The 21,970-nt window shown below is 35.7% G+C and overlaps 1 protein-coding gene across 1 annotated transcript; it reads right to left on the minus strand.

The window, feature by feature from the left end:
- Positions 1 to 2,953: 2,953 nt before the first annotated feature.
- WHAMM (WASP homolog associated with actin, golgi membranes and microtubules) lies at positions 2,954 to 21,618 on the minus strand. Its single transcript, XM_044662520.1, has 10 exons — positions 20,930 to 21,618; positions 17,574 to 17,747; positions 16,126 to 16,276; positions 14,749 to 14,918; positions 13,937 to 14,102; positions 13,242 to 13,429; positions 11,601 to 11,687; positions 11,289 to 11,384; positions 9,646 to 10,126; positions 2,954 to 5,438 (listed from the first exon to the last, which is right to left on the minus strand). Exons 1-10 carry the CDS (start codon positions 21,548 to 21,550, stop codon positions 5,143 to 5,145), a joined length of 2,430 nt encoding a protein of 809 aa, XP_044518455.1. The 5' UTR covers positions 21,551 to 21,618; the 3' UTR covers positions 2,954 to 5,142.
- Between the last annotated feature and the right edge of the window lie 352 nt (positions 21,619 to 21,970).

Here is a 21,970-nt window from a genome sequence, read left to right on the forward strand (position 1 = left end):
TGTTACAAAATAAACCCACAACATTTCTATTTATCACCACCGAAATCTGATAGCAAAAGACAGAAAAGGAAATTCCCTTTAAGGGGCAGCTGGGTAGCTCAGTGGATTGAGAGCCAGGCCTAGAGACGGGAGGTCCTAGGTTCAAATCTGGCCTCAGACACTTCCCAGCTGTGTGACCCTGGGCAAGTCACTTGACCCCCATTGCCTACCCTTACCACTTTTCTGCCTTGGAGCCAATACACAGTATTGACTTCAAGCTGGAAGATAAGGGTTTTTTTAAAAAAAAAAAAGGAAATTCCCTTTAAAATAACTGTAGACAATATAAAATACTTGAGAGAAACCTACCAAAACAAACCCAGCAGAAAAAAAAAATTTTATAACAAAAACCTCTGACAAGTCTCTAATTTCTCAAATGTATAAGAAACTAAGTCAATTGTAAGAGAAATCAGGCCATTCCCCAATTGGCATATGGTCAAGAGACCATATGAATAGGCAGTTTTCAGAGGAAGAAATCAAAACAATCAATAAACACATGAAAAAGTGTTCTAAATCCCTCCTAATTAGAGAAATACAAATCAAAACCACTCTGAGGTACCACCTCACACCAACAGATTGGCCAATATGACAGTAAAGAAAAATAATAAATGTTGGAGGGGATGTGGCAAAGTTGGGATGCTAATGCACTGCTGGTGGAGTTAGGATTTGATCCAACCATTCTGGAAGGCAATTTGGAATTATGCTGAAAGGGCTTTAAAAGAATGCCTGCCCTTTGATCTAGCCATACCACTGCTGTAACCCAAAAAGATAATTAAAAATATTTGTACAAAAATATTCATAGCCGTGCTCTTTGTGGTGGCAAAAAATTGGAAAATTAGGGGGTGTCCCTTGATTGAGGAATGGCTAAACAAATTGTGGTATCTGATTGTTCTGTTAGGAATGATGATCTAGAGTATTTCTATATGAACTTGATGAATGTTCACAATGAACAGATGCAGAGTGAAATAAGTAGAACCAAGAGAATATTATACACAGAAAGTGAAACATTGTGGAACTATCCAATGTAATGGACTTTACTACCAGTAGCAATGCAATAATCCAGGACACTCTGAAGGTTTATGAGAAAGAATGCTATCCACATTGAGAGAAAAAACTATGGGAATAGGAATGCAAAACAAACACATGTGACTTATCACTTGTATATATGGGTATATGATTTGGGGTTTTGGCTTTAAAAGATTGCTCTAGAGCAAAAATGAATAACATGGAAATAGGTATCAAATGATAACATTTGTACAACCCAGTGGAATTGCTTGTCAGCTGTACAAGGTCCTTGTACTCTGGGAAGGGGAGAGAAGAGGGGAGGGAAAGAAAATGAATTATGTAAACATGGAGAAAAATTTAAATAAATAGCCCAGCAATTATATGAACACAAATTATAAAACACTCTTCACACAAAGCCAGTATAATAAAATGACAATCCTACTCAAATTAATTTACCTGTTCAGTGCCATACTCATCAAGCTACCCAAAAAATATTTCATAGAACTAGAAAAAAATAATAAAGTTAATCTGGAAGAAAAAATGGCAAGAATATCAAGGGAATTAATGAAAAAAATATGAAGGAAGCCTAGCTATACTAGGTCTCAAATTATAAAGTGATAATCATCAAAACAATCTGGTAGTGGCTAAGAAATAAAGAGTAGTAGATCAATGGAATAGGTAGGTAATCAACACACAATAGTTAATGACCATAGTAACCTCGTGTTTGATAGACCCAAAGATCCAAGTTTTGGGGGGAAGAACTCACTCTTGGGCAACAACTGATGTGAAAACTGAAAAAAATATGGCAGAAACTAGGCATAGACCAATATCTCATACCACACACCAAGATAAAGTCAAAATGGATACTTAATCTAAAAATAAAGAGAGATACCATAAAAAAGGGGAACACAATTAGTTTACCTGTCAGACCTATGGATAAGGGAATAATTTATGACCAAACAAGACAAAGAGAACATTATGAAAAATGAACTGGATAATTATGATTAAAGTTTTTGTACAAACAAAACCAATGCAACAAAGAAGGGAAATAGGGGGGAAATTTTATAATGAGTGTCTCTGATAAAAGATTTATTTTTAAACATATAAAGAACTGAGTCAAATTCATATAAAATACAAAGCAATCCTCAATTAAAAATGGTCATAGGCAGTTCTCAGAGGAAGAAATTAACACCATCTATAGTCATAGAAAAAAAATTGATCACTATTGATCAGAGAAATGCAAATTAAAACAACTCTGAGATACTGCCTCCTACCTATCAGATTGCCTAATATAACTAAAAAGGACAATGATAAATGCTGGAAGGGATGTGGAAAAATTGGGACACTATTACACTGTTGGTGGAACTGTGACCTGATCCAACCATTCTGTAGAACAATGTGGAACCACACCCAAAGGGCTATAAAACTATGAATACTCTTTGACCCAGCAATACCCCTACTGGGACTGCATCCCAAAGAGACCAAAGATAGGGGAAAAGGATCCATATGTACAAAAACATTTTTAGCAGCTTTTTGTAGTGGCAAAGAACTAGAAACTGAAGGGATGTCCATCATTTGGGGAATGGCTGACCAAGTTGTAGGATTATAGGATTATAATGGGATATTATTGTACCATAAGTAATGATGAACAGGATGAATTCAGAAAACCTGGAAAGATTTATATGAACTGATGTGCGGTGAAGTGAGCAGAACCAGGAATACAATGTATATATAGTAACAGAATATTTTAGAATACTAAACCATTATCAATAAAGAAAGGTTCCAAGATAACCTCAATGGATTCATGATGAAAAATACTATCCACAGCCAAAGAAGGAACTGCTGGAGTCTAACTGCAAATCAAAGCATACCATTTTTCACTTTATTTCTTTCATATTTTTTAAATTGTATTTGTGATGTGTATTCTTTCATGGCATAAGGAATATGGAAACATGTACTGCATGACAGCATTGGGTACAATTCTATGTCACCCTATTTACTGTCTTGGGCATGAGGGAAGGAGAGAAAGAATCTGAATTGCAACATGATGGATAACAATTGTCAAAAATTATTTCTACATGTAATTGAAAAAAAATTCTTTTAAGTGAATCATAAGTACATTTTCCTCTCCAGAGGGCTGATTGTTAAACATATACCAGCACACTCTTGACTATTGGAATCATATAATAAACAACTCAACTTTTCATTATATTACCATTTAACTGAAATTTATATTTATATATGACAAGCTCTTAAGTGGCATTGTCAGGGGTCCTGCTAGGCCAATGCTTTCTAGTGTGCCACACTGGTCCTCTTCACTAAAATTTGGTGAATGAATAAGCTAAGGTCTGTAAAAAGTTCTTAAAGTGTTTTTTTAAAAGTAACTTTTTAGAATGCAATATAAAACCTCACAAATTTCAGAAACTTGCAGGGCAACTCCTGACCCATAGCAAAGGATTTTTCTTCCCAAGAAGCTTGTCTTTTTGACGGATTAAAAAAAAAAACAACCCCATGGCAACAGTCCCTAAAGGTATGTCATATAGTTACAAGTAAACAGGTATAATTAATTTTAAAAAGTACATGTCCTGCTTCATTGTTAAAACATTTTAATTTCAATTTTACCTTTGTTATAAAACTCAGAAAGTGATCCTATGACCAAGTATAAAAGTGATTCGCAAGGCATCACATTTTCTCCCTAACAACAAAAAGGCACTTGTCAACATTCTAGATAGAGTTCACACAGGTGCATTTTAAATTATTTAAGTTTACCCAAAATGTCACTATAATATTAAATACCAAAATACATAAAATCCAATTTTTTAATATAAAAATTTTTAAGTTATTAAACTGTTTAACACAGTAGAATCTGTATTTAACTGTTTAACACAATAAAAAGTGCATGAGCCAAATTCTACCTATCACTAGAGAATCCACCCACCACAGACAAAAATGAAGCATTTATTTATTAGGGCACTTAGGATATATTTCCTCATTTTATAATGTTTAGAAACCAGAAAGGGAGAACGTGGTTTCCAAGACCAGACATTTCCTGGGAGGAAAAGTTTCCTACCCACATTAACTACATGATTTTAAAATTTCCCTCCAATAAAATTGTACATGACAGACAAAAGTCTGAACTGAAATTCTGTTGAATCTTTAAAAAAAATTTTTTTAATCCTATTGAATCTTAAACCTCATATTCTGCTGGTTTTGTAGTGGAAATGTTAAAGAATTAGTAGCCATGTATTTCAAAATTATATCAGTTAATGTACTGTAAACTTTCAATTTCTTGTGAATGTAACACTGAGGTACTGAAAATAGTTCTATGCACAGATATGCTAAAGAATAAATTATATTTAAAATGTTACCCAAGTGTAATCTGTTTACTCTGGTTCCTTAAATTATTCAGTTTTAACAAATTAAAATGTTAACACAATCATTTCAATTAGATAGATGCACTATTTCTGAACTGTAGGGAAACTGTTCCCCTCCACCTCCAAAAAATCCCTTCTTTCCCTACAAGTAAGGTAAAATTGTGGTGTTTACTTTTCTAATGTGAAATGCTCCAAAATCCATGTTAACACATTCTATACTGCACATGGCTCAATGGCCTCCTAGGCCAGTGATGTCAGTGCTAGTTTCTTTAATCTCTATTATCTTCTTTCATTTCTAAAGTGCACATAGTTGGGATGAGGGTAGGGGGTGGTGAGGAAGCTTGTTTATTTAATTATTCAGGGTATTTATTTAAGAGTTTACATTTTTCAAATTTATTTTGTGGTAAAACATACCACATGAAATCCTGATTATTCCCCCCCCCCCCAGGGGCTATTCAGAACCACAACCTATGAAATATAATCTACAGGTTCTTTGGTTCATTTATGAAAATATTTTTAAAATCATGCATACTCTATTTTAATAAGAATTAAAATAATGAAAACTGCTGCAATGTGGTTTTCATTCATAAAACGCTCCTTAAAAAAATAAAATTATGGAGGTTGTCCTTCCCTGAGTACATACGCTTCTCAGAAGTCCACATGCGCCTACATTGCTTTATCCTAAGAAGTCCATTATTCCAGCAAACCTCTGGCCTTAACAATCAGATTAAGTGTCCCACTCTGTGTTATTCTGATCGCCACTATCTTCCTCCTCAGAGTCAGCAGACACTCTCTTAATTCTCTGAAGAGCTGCCTTGATGCTTCTTTCCAGCTCATTGGGTGCCTCTTTGTTGATGTCTGTGATAGGCTCTTGCTGAACCTTCTTCAATTTAACCCCTTGCTTTATGGCAGCCAGAATGTTATCTCGAATGGAGGTTCCTGGAGTGGGCAAAGTGGACTTCTCTGTTTTTCGAAGAAGCATGTCACCATGCTTTAAAGAAGCCAAAACTTTATCCATAGTTCCTACGACAGATTGAAAAACAAGAATAATTACTATAAAAACAAACCACTTGTCCACAACTGGTCTAGATAAGGATTTCTTGTTTATAATATTTAGCTACAAGTGTATTTACATATAAAATGATTTAAAGTTTTAGCAAATAATCCATATTGACTTAATGGTGGTAATGTTGCAGCTCCCCCTGCAGATCCAGTGCTTTTCCTTAAAGTTAACCCTCCATCCTACTTCTAATTCCTCTAATCCAAATCCATGAGCAATACAGAAGAGATACAGATATGATGGTAATGGGCAATATTATTTCTTAGACAAAGCAACTGAGATCATTTGCCATAAGTGATTACTTCCTTTTAATATATATAAACTTTATATTGGGCTCCTCATGAGCACAGGGAAAAGGTTAAAAGTGACCCCAAAGGAAGAGCCAGAGCTGGATAACTGAACTATCCAATTGTAAACCTTGACTCTAACACAATAAAACACTCCCTTCTAACAACTTTGGCTCTTCTATGCCTAATCTACACATATTCCATAGAAATAGAAACATTCTTATTTTTTTTAACAAGTCCTGAAAAATATATAAAGATATTTGTATTCTGTGTGGTTCCATTTATATAGGACATGTGGTATTCTATTTCTAGTTCACAAAGCTGTACTTCTCTAAACTAAAATCTTGGGTACAAGTTTCACTCTGCACGCCTTAAGTCATTAGGTCTCTACATGTGAAAAAGTCCACAATAAAACTTCTAATGAGCAGCTCACTTATGGAAGGTCCATTTTCTCTGTCTGGTATAATGTGGACACAAGAAGGATTTGGTGCCTCCACTGAAATCTGGTGAGTACACTTATGCTACATCTGAGGAATTAAAAATGTAGCATCAAACTAAGACTAAGCTGGGAGCCAAGCCTTTTGTGAAGAGGAGCTACCGGAGTTCTTTTTCATTTCTCAAAAACGTTGAGGTCATTAGGAATGGATGAAAGGAAGAAAGGAGAAAAGAAGGAAGAAAGGTGGTAACAATAACATGCCTGAATAATGAGAGTGTTATCCTGGCAATTCTGGCAAACTGTTTAAATTTATGTGTAAAAGAATCTAATTAAGCAACTTCAGTTTATGTTCATTGTTTTCTGCCTCTATATAACTAAATTCTTTTTTTTTAAAAAACCTTACCTTCCATCTTGGAGTCAATACTGTGTATTGGCTCCAAGGCAGAAGAGTGGTAAGAGCTAGGCAATGGGGGTTAAGTGACTTGCCCAGGGTCACACAGCTGGAAAGTGTCTGAGGCCAGATTTGAACCTAGGATCTCCCATCTCTAGGTCTGGCTCTCAATCCACTGAGCTACCCAGCTGCCCCATAACTATATTCTTTTAATGAAAAATTGTAATCAATGGTAAGGGATGATTCCAATTATTACTTTTTTTTAAACCCTTAACTTCTGTGTATTGGCTCCTAGGTGGAAGAGTGGTAAGGGTGGGCAATGGGGGTCAAGTGACTTGCCTAGGGTCACACAGCTGGGAAGTGTCTGAGGCCAGATATGAACCTAGGACCTCCTGTTTCTAGGCCTGACTCTCAATCCACTGAGCTACCCAGCTGCCCCCCAATTATTACTTAAATAACTATATAGGAGAATAAGCAATCAATAATTGTAGTATACTTAAAACTAACAATAGAATTCCCTGTAAATATCATTGCCCCAAGGAGAATTCTGAGTATGCCTTAAGTGTCTTGGAGTATATACAGGAGTTTCTGAGGCTGTTATTTCATTTGCCTCTGATGTTACAGAATAACTTTGGATATCCTCATTATTACCATATATGGAAATATGGTAAATAAATCAGAGGGGTATGAGCTATGTCAAGATCTGACCATTTTGTTAAGAAAAAGACTTTCCTTTCAAGAAAGGCCTTCTTCCTAAAAAACCCTCAGACCTTCTTGTCAGGAAGGTATCTAGCCTTCAAGGGAGGATCTGACTTTCAGAAGAAAAAATTCCACCCAGTAGACCTTCTTGCCAAGGGGATACTATGCCTCCAAAGGAAGAAAACAATCTTCTTGCCAAGAAAGACCCCACTTGTTTTGCTCAGAAGCTTTCTCTCCATTTGGTGGGGAGAGGAAGAGAGATTGTAGTAGCAATGGGCTTGGAATTTTATCAGGTAAAGCTTTAAATCTAGGTCTATGGGCTGCTAACCCTGGGGCTTTGCTCTGACTAGCTAAACATGATTTGACTTTGGATACAAACTTGAAAATTGAATTCACAGTTTAGTTCTGAGAATAAAAAATTTTATAGACAAGACCCAATTATTTTGCTAATTGTTTTTCACTCTTGTGACCTAGTTTTCTTTTGATATAATATGTAGAAACTTTGTGTTCTAAGGTGAAATTGCTACTGCTATATAAAGATCTGTATATGTTCTAAACTCTTAGTGTGATATTGGAAATTTGGGGACCCTTGAACTTATTTTGAGGTCTCTGGTCTAAACTTCCTGTGGACATTTGGATTTCATTTCAAACTACATTTCCCATGATTCAACTTCCTTCTTATGTGGTGATGTGAGCCAACGTAAAGCTAAGCTTAAATAGAGAGAACTTGATTGGGATGCTCTCTTTTCCTAGGAAGCAGCCAAAGGGTAAGGATGGCAGGAATTTTGAATTAGATCTTAGCAGACACATGGTTTTTCTTAATTATCAATATGGATTACAATAAAACCTAAATACTTTTAAATATACCCTTTTATATCAATTTTATTTGTAACATTAGGCACTTTTGGTTTTTTTTTTCATCATTTATAAGAATTGGGCCATGCAAATATGCAATTTAGTTTCACGATAATAGTACTGAGATTTTAATTGGCACATCAATAATGTAAAGCATAGATATGGCAACTCCTTTGATAACCAAGATAACAAGAATCAAGGATAAAATGTTTTTGTGTCAACACAAAGCTTTACCGTAGGCAGCAATCAATAAATGCTTGATAAACAAATGAAAAATGACAAGAAAACAAGTCTTAATCATTTCAGCAAATATTTGTCAAGTACTCATAATATCCTCAGTGCTTGACTATATTGTTAAAATATCTCAGCAATTGCTAGGGTCAATACAGATTTATCCTAACAGCTTAAAACTATAGCTATTATGAGAATGTGTTCAGAATGAAATTATTCTACTGATGATCAAGATCCTCAACTTAACAATAAATGATTTGATTATGTTCCTTTTGTATTTTTCTAAGACAGGAAAGCACACCAATCCACCTTGGAAAATTTTTTCTATAACAAAGGTTGAAATAAAAAGGATGTCCTACTTATCCCTCTCAGTTAAAATAGCCCAAATTAGGAGTTTTATGACAATATTTTGTTAAGTGAAACATATTGATTTCCCTTTTAAAAAGTAAGAACTAAATTCTCCTTACAAATAGCAAAAGTTGTTGCAGGATGCAAAATAAACTCCCATAAATCATCGGCATTTCTATATATTTTCAACAAAACTCAGCAGCAAGAGTTAGGAAGAAAAACTCCATTTAAAATCACTCTAAACAATCTAAATTATCTGGGAATATTTTTACCAAGACAAACATAGGAATTATATGAATAAAATTACAAAACACTTTCAGCAAATAAAACTAGATCTAAACAACTGGAAAAACATTAATTGCTCATGGGTAGGATAAGCTAATATAATAAAAATGACAATATTTATTCAGTGCCATACTTATCAAAATACCAAAAAACCATTTTATAGAATTAGAAAAATACAACAAAATTCATCTGGAAGAATATCAAGAATATCAAGGGAACTAATGAAAAAAAAATGTGAAGGATGATGGTCTAGCAGAACCAGATCTTAAGCTGTACTATAAAGCACTGATCAGCAAAACAATCTGGTACTGGCTAAGAGATAGAAGGGAGGATCAATGGAATAGACTAGGAGTAAATGTAGCAATCTAGTGTTCAAAAAGCCTAAAGATCCCAGCTTTTATGATAAGAAACCACTCTGAAAAAAAACTGCTGGGAAAATTAGAAAACAGTATGGCAAAAATTAGGTTTAGATCAATATCTCACACCCACTCAAAGTGAAAAAGCCGAAACCACTCAAATACTTTGAAATTGGAATGAATCTAGGGCCTTAGTCTAATTGGGGATACAGTGACAATTCTAGAAATAAGAAATGAAAGTTTAACTTATCATAGGAAGAGTCAGAAATTCCAAATATTTACCTGTACAGAGGTTTAAAGAACTTTTAGAGGAATCATATAATCTTTCAGCAGTTGATTCACAGACCAAGGGCAGTGGCTGATCATCATCTTTCCCAGGTGTCCTCAAATGTGAAGACAGATGAGGAGGCAGAGGGGGAGGGGGAGGAGGAAGGGGTGGTGGTGGTGGTGGTGGTGGTGGTGGTGCTGGTGGTGGTGGTGGTGCTGGTGGTAACATTAGTTCCTTGCTGGGCTCTGGATGTGGTGGGCCATCAAATGGAACGAAAATCTGAATAGGGACATTTCCAGGACTGTCTTTATATTTAGATGTTTTCAAACCTCTGGCTTTGGATGAAGGAGTATTTCTTGTTTGCTTAGAAGATAAATGCACTATTGAAAGTGGTTGAGAAGCTGGTGATGAGATTTTCTGGGAAATATCTTTGGGCAATTTTGGACTAACTGGTTTTGAACAAGATGTTTTAAGCACAAACTGAACTGGGCATTTCTAAAAAAGAAAAAAGAATTATATTAAAAATTTGCTAAAAATGACATCAACAAAATTCAACACAAAAACCTAATAATTTCCATTTATATAGCACTTTAAAGTTTACAAAGGACCTTTCTCTCACCACCCTTGAGAGGTAGTTTTAAGTATTATTAATCCCATTTTACAGAGATGAAATGATTTGCCCAAGGTAAGCAAAGCAATACTAAAATAGGCTTTGATCCAGATTATTCCACTTTACAAAACCAATCTTCTACTGTATGTAAATCATCCTTGGGTACCTGGAATCTACTCTCAGACAAAATAACTCACAATTATAAAGCACTTTCTTTTCAACCATCCAGTGAGATATGTAGTACAAGCAGTTTTCTCTTCATTTTCCAGGAGGCAAGTTCATTGAATGAAGTCCCCAAGGGCTGATGGGTCAAGCAGGTGCCAAGTCAAAGACTGAGCACTAGAACTCAGATTCTCTGATTCCAAACCCTTTTAGCTTCCTCAAGATGGCACTATATCTTATAAAGAAGTAGTGGCTAATAATTTTGAAAAGTATAGCTCATTTCATTTGTTCTAAGCAATTACCTCTTTACTACAAAGCCTGTATTTGTTGCAATTCAAAATGAACATTTATCTAACAGAAAGGGAAAACAAGTCCAAGATATATGTATAGTGGCAACTCATGAAGAATCAATAACAAAGAGCTACAAGGACTCCAGGATGAGAAAAAGGTCTTGTAAGACACAGAGATTCCAAATAACAATAAATTATGGAAATAAGATGATTCTATCTGGTAACATACCAAAAAATATTGGTTTAGTATCTCCTGGTACCTAGCAATATATACCATTACTGGCCAGTAAGCAATTTATCTTAACTAATAATAAGATTTCTTTAAGTAAGGCCTTTTAATTCTATTTATAAATGTGAGATTTTAATATTCTGCTTCTTCAACAGAAATGGATTTTTCAGAGCATCCTTTTGATTCTATGACTTTTATTTTCTTAATTTAGATCACTGATTGTAGAGTCGTAGTAGAAGAAATAGACCATAAGCTGCCATTTTTCAACTCTATCTTTAACATAGAATAGGCCCCTTAAATGCAGACTACTTATCCTTCCTTCATAAAAACTGCTCTAAAGCATAAATAATTCTTTCAAGAACTTACCTCTTTAAATGATTTTAGGCGTTGTAGAGTTTTTTGTCGTTCTTGGTTTATCCATTCTTGTTTCTCCTTCTCCTCTTCTTTTCTCTTGTCTCTTTTCTGTATTTAAAAAAATACATTCACATTCAACTTTTTAAATGTTTACCACTGTTACGAAAGTTAAGGTGTCTAATCTCTTAATCTGTGTCATTGCCACCTGACAAATATTCAGAAAGCTAGCCATGAAGGAAAATGGGATGATTTAATTTTCTTTATTTTGAAACTATGCTAATATGTAGGGGCAAACTGATTAAACAATTTTCTTTAGCTACTTACCATCTGAATATTATGATGCTGATAAAAACGCTTTATATTTTCCTGTGCTTGCTGCAGTTTGAGATGATGACTTTCCTTGCATTGATCCTGCCAAAATAAAACAAATAAGAACCTTAATTTTTATTCTTATTTCTGTGGGCTATATTTTAAAAAGCGATCATTTTTTAGGCTGCCTGTTAAAGACACCCAACTAGTGAGAGTTTCCCCTGTAGTTCACCAGTATCTCTATTTATACAATGTTGCCAGTACCTTGAGAAAGAAGAGATTCTCAAAATGAACAAATCCTTCTTTCTGTTAATAATCAATAATCCCCCCCCCCCAGGAATGTTCTTTGTAAATGGGTTTGTTTGAAGTATTTCTTGGGCCAAAATAAAATGTATCAATGATTTTAAGTTTATTTTACTAATAACATACTTGAAGTGCAATATTAATAATATGATTAAATGCAAAAGATATTTTACACAGCCTTCAATATTTACATGGCTTTGAACTTATTAAATTGATTATATCTGACCATCATTTACAATGATGTGTTGAAAAATATATTTTAAAATTCAACCTCACATGTTAGAAACATTTTCTCTCTCTTGAAAGGCTGTCAGAGGAGGTTAAATCAGATGTTTTTCATTACCAGTAACTTCTAACCACTGAAGCCTGCACTCTTTACAATCTTCCATCTTCTTCAACCTCAAAAATTCTATGAATTGCATGACAGAAGGCACCTGTTGGAAAAGCAGTTCCTAAATGCAGGAACTACAATTCAAATTATCTTTATCCACTTATGCTGTTCTTATTTTAGCATGGGATAACTCAAAAAGGCAGTAGATAGAGTTCTGGGCCTGGGTGTTCAGAAAGACTCCCTTTCTTTAGTTCAAATCTGGCCTCACATACTTACTAGGTTGTGTGACCCTGGGCAAGTCACTTAACCCTGTTTGCCTCAGTTTCTTCATCTATCAAAATAGCTGGAGAAGGAAATGGACAAACTAGGCTAGTATCTTTGCCCAATAGAGTCACTAAGAATCCAACACTGAACAACAACTCAAAATCCAACAAACATAATTAAGCTTGTCAAGTTATAACTTGACCCCCTTGGGCACACCCAAAGTCCACTGGAAATGGCTTGAGGTAACAGTCTTTCTTGTCATTAGGGTGAGATAATTCTTTTAAGTATTTTAAGTTTCATCTGTATAAAGGTATTTTAAAGAAAAAATAAATCTCTGACATTAGAAAAATGTCATTTTAAATAAAGATGAGATGAAGAATGCTATTTAAATAATATATATTTTAAAGTAACAAACTTTATAACATCTAATTAAAAAAACAATGAAGCACACTTATAAGTATTCTCTACAGGTCTTCCTAGCAATAAAAATCTATTTAAAAATTGCAATTATAAATACATTGTGGTGAATTCTTATCACAGTAATTGATATTTTTTAAACTAATACTAATCCACTAAGGAACCTGAAAGAAGAGCTCATAAGAAGAAATTTAAATATCTATTTAGTAATTGGAAATACTACATAATTGCACATTCTTCTATAATTACTGTGCTGCTCAAAAACCTAGTTTTTAATATGTTTTAATTCACCATGAAAATCACAGGAATGAAAGAGAAAAAGATTCCATAAGTATATTTACTTTTTTGTTCCTGAGATAGGCTCTTCTTGCACAGATAGTTCCTCGTTTGGATTCCAGCTGTTGAGATTGCCGCCTGAGTGTCTTCATTTCTAAAATCTGGGAATTCTGTTGCCCCACCAGATGATCAACAACTTTAAGTTCCTCAGGATTCTCACAAGTATCATAATATACAACTTCATCTTGTTTCTCTAGAAATATGCACCATTAATACATATTTTTAAAATTAATGCTTTAATTTATAAAAGAATGTGGATGAGGGATTTTAAACATGTATTTAGTAATTAAAACCAAGAAAAAATTTTTGGTCCCTCTGATTTTGTCAGGATGAGAAATCTTGCAACCCCTCCTCCTTTCATATTGATTAATAAGTTGTAATTTATAAACTTACGAAGTTGTTTGATGTATTGAAAGTTCAAGTGACTTGCTCAGGGTCACAGACTTATTCTGAGTGAGAGGCAAGATTTGAGCCTAAGTCTTCCTGACCCCAAGATTTTGCCCCTTTACACCATGCTACCACCTGAAGAACATTCTTTAAATGCTAAATATCTAAATATTTAAAAAATTTTTAAGTTTTAAAAGTTAGTTGGAAAATTTTAATGCAAAGTATATAATTTGTAGGGACTGTACTGCATTTACTATTGTCTCTAGCTATTAGGTATTACACACATTTTGTTCTCCACACAGATATTGTTTACCTTTTATGAGTCGTCTTATAGTGTCTAACTCTGTAATAAGCAGCATCTCTTCAAACTTCAGTATCTCAAGTTGAACTTCGTACAATTCAAGTTGAACATCATAATACTGTATTTCTAGCTCATCTACCACATCAATGTTTTTCTCCACTTCAGAAAGACCTTCTACCTTATTTATAAAAAAAATATGATGTCAATAAAAATAATACATTATGTAAAGTGTATTTACAAACCGTCTCAGTTATTTTCTGACAACATATATGCAGATGTGGAGAAGAATATTGCTGTAACTTGCCTATTGAATGTGACAAAGGTACTAGTGCAATGTGACAAATTTAAGTCCATTTATAAGAGGTCATCTTTATCTTTTCCTCATAAACTGTGAAACATTTGTCTTAAGAAAGTGATAGACAGGGAACAATGTATTGTGTAGTAATTTCCTCTTTAAAGTCATAGGAGCCCAGGAAAAGTTACATGGCCACAACTCTACAATAAGTAAATTAACAATGAATGATTTCAGAGCACCATTAAATAAATCATAATCTCCAAATAATAAAAAGTATGCTAGTGCCTTATTGCCCAAAGTAGCTTATTTACTTTTGTAATGAGTTTAATGTTTTTAGAAAGGGAATCACATACCATAAATGGGTTAAATGCTTATTTTTCCTGACACTTGCTTTATGGAAAATCTATAATAGCATCAAGTTGCTCTCTAATGATTTTATATTTGCTTGCTCCATACCATCCTCAGAAATATTTTGAATTCCTAAGAAGAAAGGTGCTACATATATTTTAGGGGCAGTGTTTCACCTTACCTTCTTTCGAATGTCAACTCTTTTTTGATTCAAGCATAGCTCTTTGGCTCTCTTGTGTTGTAGACTCTCTCTTGCTAACATGTACTTCAGTTTTTCAAGTCTAGGAGCAGCTAAGGCCCAAGTGGCTTGGCCAAATCTCTTCTCATCCTGTTCCATCTGTTTCTGCATTACTGTTGCATTAAAATTTAGAAGTTAAATGATATAAGAAATCATAGGTTGGTTTAATAATAAAAAAAGGCCACCACCTCTACTTTTTGCCCCATTGCTCCTAGTTTTCTTTCCCTTTAAAAACACTATGCACAAGTAGGTAATAAAATATAGTGATGGTCTTGTTCCTATCCACAGACTCTTTTAAAAAGAAAAGAGGGAAGGGGAAACGAGTTGATCTTTCTATTCACGTCAGGTCCCTCTCAATTCTTTTGAAAGGGAGGAAGATTTCTGTGTGCTAAATAAAGTACCTATCTCATTATAATTTGTTAAATGCAAACATTAAAGGATGAATCTGTTAAACAACACACTTTGAAACATGTACTATGTTTAGCTTCACAGTGCTGACAAATCCTGCCAATTAAACCTAGGGCAAGTGGCAATTATCACTAACATACATGTCAAAAACCAATTTTAAAATAAATTTTGCCTAAAAAGCTTTAAGAGTAACCTCCTATCCTACCAGTTAAAGTCAAATACTGCTACTTAAAAATCCATATTACTTGTTTTCAAAAAGAATTCTACTTTTCTAGCCCTATCTGATATTTCTAACTTTTTATTTAACTAAAATTAGACAATTTGTTTATAATTGAATGGTTTGGCCATTGTTTAATCCTATTTGCCTGAACATCTGCAATGGTGAATCTTGCAAAGCTCAAAGAAACATCTTTACTCTTATAATGAATTTTGGGAGAATGTGTGTGTGTAGGGGGGAGTTGAGAGTTTGGGGAGAGGTGAGGATGGGGAAGAGTAAGGAAGTCAAGTAAAGCTGTCAGTCAGTAGTAAGACCTCTCCTTGTACTACTCTACAAGGTAGAATGCAGCTTTGAAAATATTTGTGGCTCACCCATACTCAAATACTATCCTGATTGAGTAAGAGAATGGAAATCACTAAGATCCATGATTTTCAGGAATATGTGCTTCAAAGAAAGCTGTTCCTTTAAAAATTAAAAAAGCTGATTGCCACAATTTTTGGGATATCTAATATTGAAGCAGATGTCTACATGACATTTCTACTCTTAGAAAATGAGACTGTTAGGAAGCACAAAAAAATCCTGCTTCTAATAATTTTAACTCTAATAACACTAGAAGAAATGAAATTCATACATTATTGTTCATTTTTCTTGGGCTGAGAAATCTATGCTCAATCACAATATTCATTTGTGCTTACCAGCCAGTGCATTTACTGTTTCCTTAAAATAATTCACAGTGATGTCCTGAATAGATGTCACAGCTTCTTCAGCTCGTTTGGTCCATTTCTTGGCCTCCTTCTGCAATGCCTCTATTCTCTTAGGGCCCAGTTCATCAAAGTCTATGGACTTCTATAGAAAGAAAGAATGAAACATCTCAACTCATTAGTGGATAAAGGCAACATGGATGCCAGTTACCTTTGCCCCTCATCTAAAGTAGGTCCCAGGAATTATTTTAGCTACTATTATTACTTTTCTACATAAAGTTTCTGCTTCTCTCTTGTTGTGGAAATAATAACACCCTAAAATTCATACTTGAGAAGAAAAGTACCAAGTCACTTTTTCTTATTTATAAATAAAGAATTATACTTTCTTCATGTACAAAAAAAATGTATTTGTAGAGAAAGAATTCTTTACAAAAGCAACATTGTCAGCAAATGTATTGTGGCCATAACAAGAACTCTGTGCATAATTCTATAGTTTAAGAATTGTAGAACATGTGTGTAAATTCCTCAACTAGTTAAGTTAGATTGTGCTAATTCCATTTTTAAGTCAACCTATATTGAAATAGCAATTCTAATTGTAGCCTAGCTCTAAAAATCTCTATAAAGCATCATTTACTAATAAAAAGAATACTACCAGAAAAAGTAAATCAATCCTCCCCCAAACCAGTAAAATATAAAAATTGCAAATGAAAAGGAAAATTATTTTGTAAAAGAAGTCAGAGTAGCCCATGCTCATATATTCATTTAGCATGCTGCAATATGGTTGAAGTCTTTGATGTATGTTGTTGGGTGGGAGAAGGGAATGGGACAGTGGAGAGTACAATGAACCAGGAGTCAAGAAACTGGGGTTCTTCAACTCTGCCACTAATTTGTTTTTCAACTAAGATGAATGATAATATCTTTGTACTATATATCTGCGTATTTCATTTGTGAAATGGAAGCAATACTTGCAGAATTACTACAGGGCTCAAATGAGATAACAATATATAAAACACTCTGAAAAGCATAAAACATAAAACTATAGGATAGCACAGGTGTTGGCGACGTATGGCTCTCAAGCCGTATCTGGTTCTTTTGAGGGCCAGATATGGTTCTTTCTGCAAGAGCCATAAAGTCAATTTTTTTTCAGGTGCTGTTACAGGAGCGTGCACTGTGAGCACTGTACAGCTCTCACGAAATTACATTTTAAAAAAATGCGGTGTTTATGGCTCTCATGGCCAAAAAGGTTGCCGATCCCTGGGATAGCATTACTTCATTTCAACTCCCTCCCTAGACCAGTATAGTTATACTACTAAAAATATTCTTGTATGAGTAACTAAAGTAATCTGCCAATGTAAAATAGCAATAATTTAAAAGTGATATGTGAAATATTGCTTTGCAAACAGTACAAGAAACATAAGAAAAAATATGAAAGAAAACAATACCGAAATTTCTAGCTTGTATAATGTTGCAAGCTCTCGCATATCCCTAAATGGTTGCAGCAAATATTGGTAGAATTTTGTTGCCACAGTAACTAATTCTTGGTAAGCTTCATCTTCTTCTTCATAAACCCTCATTAAATCTATCATCTTTTCGGCATTTTTATGCTCATGAATAATCTAGAAGATAAAAAGAATTTTAAAGGTTAACTATAGCAGGTTTATGAATCATACAGAATAGGATGACCATGACTACTTTATTCAGTACAAATTTTATGTGTTCACTGATTTTTTCCAAAATTCGATTCTAGTTTACAAAGCTAGGTCCTTTAACATTAAGGCCAGTTCTCTTTTCATTGTAACATACTGATTCTCATAAAAATGTTTAAAAGGATAACTTCCAATAATATAATAAAAATTGAATGAATTAAACATTTTTTTAAAAAATAGGTAACATTTGGTTAAATTCCCTTCCCAATCTCTCACTCCCTGAAACATGCCACAATAGTATTACATCGGAAATGCCATTCTAGTTTAAACTATTAGTCTAGTATTTGTTCTTTTAGAGTAAAAATGTATAGTCATGTTTGAAGTTGGGAATATGCCCCAAACATCCCCACCTTCCATTTGTAAAGTGAAGGAGAGGAGAATACTTTCCCTAAAAGTTTATGATCTCTAAGGCCCTTCTAGCTATAAATTTTATCATTTTAGGGGGATAGTTCTTAATCTGGGGTTTGTAAACTTTTTCAAAAAGCATGTTGATAAATGTACTTCAAAATTGGTTCCCTTTTTAATTCCATACATTTTATTTTATGCATTTAAAAAGATTATTCAGAGCTAATTGGCTTTACCTGCCTGCCAAAGAGGTTCTTAACAAAAAAAGGTTTAAAAATCTTTGTCTTGAGATCCATCCCTATTACAGGTACATTATCCATGATTTTATCAAAACCTCCTATAATGTATTTTGGATCTAATTTATAATTCTTAAGAAAATCTCAAATTCTATTATTCTAAGAGGTCACAGGATTATAGTTAATGAACAATTTCTTATTTACACAATATAGCTTTTATTTTACTATTTCTCTTCATCTTCATAATTCCCAAAGTGAGGAATCTTAATCTAACCTACTCTTCTACCTATTTTTCCAGCTCTATCAGAGAAGCTGTTCTTTACAAAGACTAGGGCTTTATGAAGTCCTGAAAGGTACACCGTGATTCAAGGATATGATGCTTTTCACTGCTTCCAATACACTTTCCAGATACTAGCATTTTATAATTTCATTTTTATTGTCGACTACTAGATGCTCCAACTTGGATGACTCATTAGTTTCAAAAATGGGGCATTTTAAAAACACAACTTATTCTCTTCATTTAGGCTTCATTCCTCCAAACTTCCCTACTTCCACTGCAAGGATCACAATTCTCTCAAGTTATCTAAAGTCCATACCCTTGTAATAATCCTTTCTTCTTCCTCACTCCATATATTCAATTAGTTGTCAAATCTGGTTGAGTCTCCTTCCAATCATTACTTTTACCCTATTCTTATAGTCACTATCTTAATTCAGACTATAACTATTTCTCACCTGGAACATTGCAGGAGCCTCCTAAATAATCTTGTTTCCAGTCACTCCTTGCCATCATTCACTCACTTGCCAAGCAAATCTTATTAAGGTATAAGGCTACTCATGTCCTCTGCCCAAAAACCTCATTGCCTCTAGAATAAAATATAAAATTCCTCACTCTGGCATTTAAAGCCCTTTAATAATAAAAATGAAGACCTTACTCACTTTATTTCATATTATTCTCACATACTGCAATATTGATTGCAGCTAAACCCACACTATGAGTTGTTTCCTAAACTCATCTCCTGCCCACACATTTTCATAAATCATCCTTCATACTATGAATACATTGTCTCATCTTGGCATCCTTATCTCCTTTCAAGACTCAGCTTAGGTGCTATCAATAAAGCCTTACTCTCTCTAGGTGTTACTGCTTTCTAACTTCTCAAATTACTTTGTATTTACTTGTGTACATATATTGTATAAATTCTTCCATTCTCTTGAGCAAAACCTAAGCTCCTTGAAGGCAAGCACAGTCTCACTGTCTTCTATTCTTAAAGTCTGCTAATGTTTTGTACATAACCTGTGCTTAATTAAATGCTAATTGAATGGCTGAACTGTTGGCATTTTTGACATAATCAAACAATACTTTGTAAAGCCTTCAAGAAACTGAAAACCTATGTGATTCCTTTCCTAATTTTGAGTTAAAGCATGATAGGCTACAACCCATTTGAATTTTGCTTCTGAAAACTTTATTTGTCCACAATAAATCTTACCTACCACTTTTTTTGCCCTTTTATTGATTTATGAAATCCTTGTCCTTTCATTATCTACAGAGTCAACCAAAGAGATTGTTTTTTCTTCCTTCCACAGTTCATGGGATCACAGATTTAGGGCTGGAAGGAACCTTAAAGTCTCTGGTGTGAGGATTAACCTGGTATTAAAAGAAAATTTATAATTGCATTCCCATGTAAATTGGTTTCCTTTGTGATCCTATGTACTTCATTAGGCATTTAAAAACATTATTCTGAGTTTATATAATTTTTGACAGACTGACAAAAGGGTCCTTGATCTGAGTCATACCCCTTCATTTTACAGAGCAAAGAACTGAGATTAGGGAAAGTTCATGGAAGAGATAGGATTTGAACTGGACTCCCCTGACTACACAGGTTCAGTTCTTTTTGATGTTAGCACTTCAACACCTCCTCAAATACATTAATGATAATTTCTAAATAAAAACAGTTGGCATTTTGTGAATATCAACTTTTACTACAAACTGAGTATAATAAAACCATCTTGATCTCCCCCTACCCCATTCAAACAATTAAGTTCATCCTTAAAAGATCTGTATTGGAAATATCTATTTCTCTGGCTAACATTAGTGTTACCCAGCCATTCAGGAGCTGCACACATATTTTGATCAAGGCCATCTATAATTTATCTATAGAATGTAATGATTGAGTTTGGAGAGAGCTCTGAAATGAAGGTCTTAATTTATAACAAAGGACTAGGATTTTGTCATGGGTTCTCAGTACATTTAAAGATGAGGAAACGAGATGTTTAAAACACAGATCTTTCCTACAGGGAGAAGGATGGACCTACCACAGACCCTACACAAATTTTTAATTGGATTGATTTATATCTGGTAGTAAACAGTCCCTCCCATTTTTGGAGCCCATGTGACTGTCACGTTTTTCAGGTGCTAAATATGCACCCATAAGCGTGGGGCCAGAGGCTTTGGTGCCACTGTACCCGACCCTTCAGGGGCCCTTCCCCAAGGTGAGGCCGATCCTGCCATACCCTCTGGAGCTGCTCTTTGGCCCGGGCCACGTGCCCTTGCAGGCTTTTCTTGCGGAATTCGTGCAGGTTCTCGAAGTACTCGTCCCCTTGCTCGGTATCTGCCGAGAAGAGCGAGTCCAGGAGCATCCTGGCTCCGCACCTGTCGGCCGCAGCGCTCAGGTAGAGTTCCAGCTGGCGGCAGCGCTCCAGGAGCACAGCTTCATCCGGCGCGGGCCTGGCCGGAAAGAGTAGAGTCCATAGGCTCGGGCCGAGCTCGGGAGGCAGCGCGGGGAAGCAGGCCTCCAGTTGCGGGCTCACGGCGGCCAGCTGTCGATGCACTCCCTGGATCTCTGCAGCGGAGAAGAGGCCGGCCCAGCTGAGCGGCCCGCACGCCTCCGCCTCCAGCTCCCCTTCCTTCTCCTCGTCTGGGGCTCTGCCACCTCCCAGGGCTGGTTCAAGGCCCTCCCGGCAGCGCCGCCGCTGCCGCTGCTGCAGGGTCCGGTTGTGACAGGTCACTGCGAACTTGGCCTCGGGCTCGTTCCAGGCCACCATGAAGCGCAGCTTGGGCCGCTCGGGCTCTGAGAACAGGTTTTCCTTGACCGCCACCCAGCCCTCCAGGCTGTCGAGCCTCTCATCCGCCATGGCCCAGCCCTTTCCGAGAAGGGCCGCGGGGGGCGTTCCCCTTCACGAGCAGCGAGGCCCCCAGCTAGAAGGCCGCACGAATGCAAGGCCTCTCCGGCTTCCCAGGGCCGACAGCACTGGGGCCGCGGGGGCTGAGGGCGCCTTGGACCTGGCCACTTCTCGCGGTCTCCCAGAGCCTAACGGAACCGGGGACATTTTCCAGCGAGGAGAGACGTCCCAAAGCCAAGTAACCCTTCAGTGTCGCCCCTCCCATTGGACAAGGCACTTCCACCGGGGTCCCTGCCATTGGCGGGAACTGGGGTGGGGATGAAGGGGGGGGTGGTCACCCTCCATTGCTGTTCCTTCCATTGGCCGAGCCACTTCCCCCAATGCCCTTCTCCATGGCCGGGCACTTCCCTCTGGTGCCCCTCCCATTGGCCG

This window comes from Gracilinanus agilis, chromosome 2 (assembly GCF_016433145.1).
Source record: "Gracilinanus agilis isolate LMUSP501 chromosome 2, AgileGrace, whole genome shotgun sequence".
Lineage (NCBI taxonomy): Eukaryota > Metazoa > Chordata > Mammalia > Didelphimorphia > Didelphidae > Gracilinanus > Gracilinanus agilis.

Excerpts from the sequence above, each read along its gene's own strand:
- WHAMM (XM_044662520.1), bottom strand. The coding sequence starts at position 21,550 with ATGGCGGATGAGAGGCTCGACAGCCTGGAGGGCTGGGTGGCGGTCAAG. Across the intron at positions 16,277-17,573 it reads TATACAAGCTAGAAATTTCG|AAGTCCATAGACTTTGATGA; the intron begins GTATTGTTTTCT and ends TTCTTTCTATAG. Across the intron at positions 5,439-9,645 it reads TTCTTTAAACCTCTGTACAG|GAACTATGGATAAAGTTTTG; the intron begins GTAAATATTTGG and ends AATCTGTCGTAG.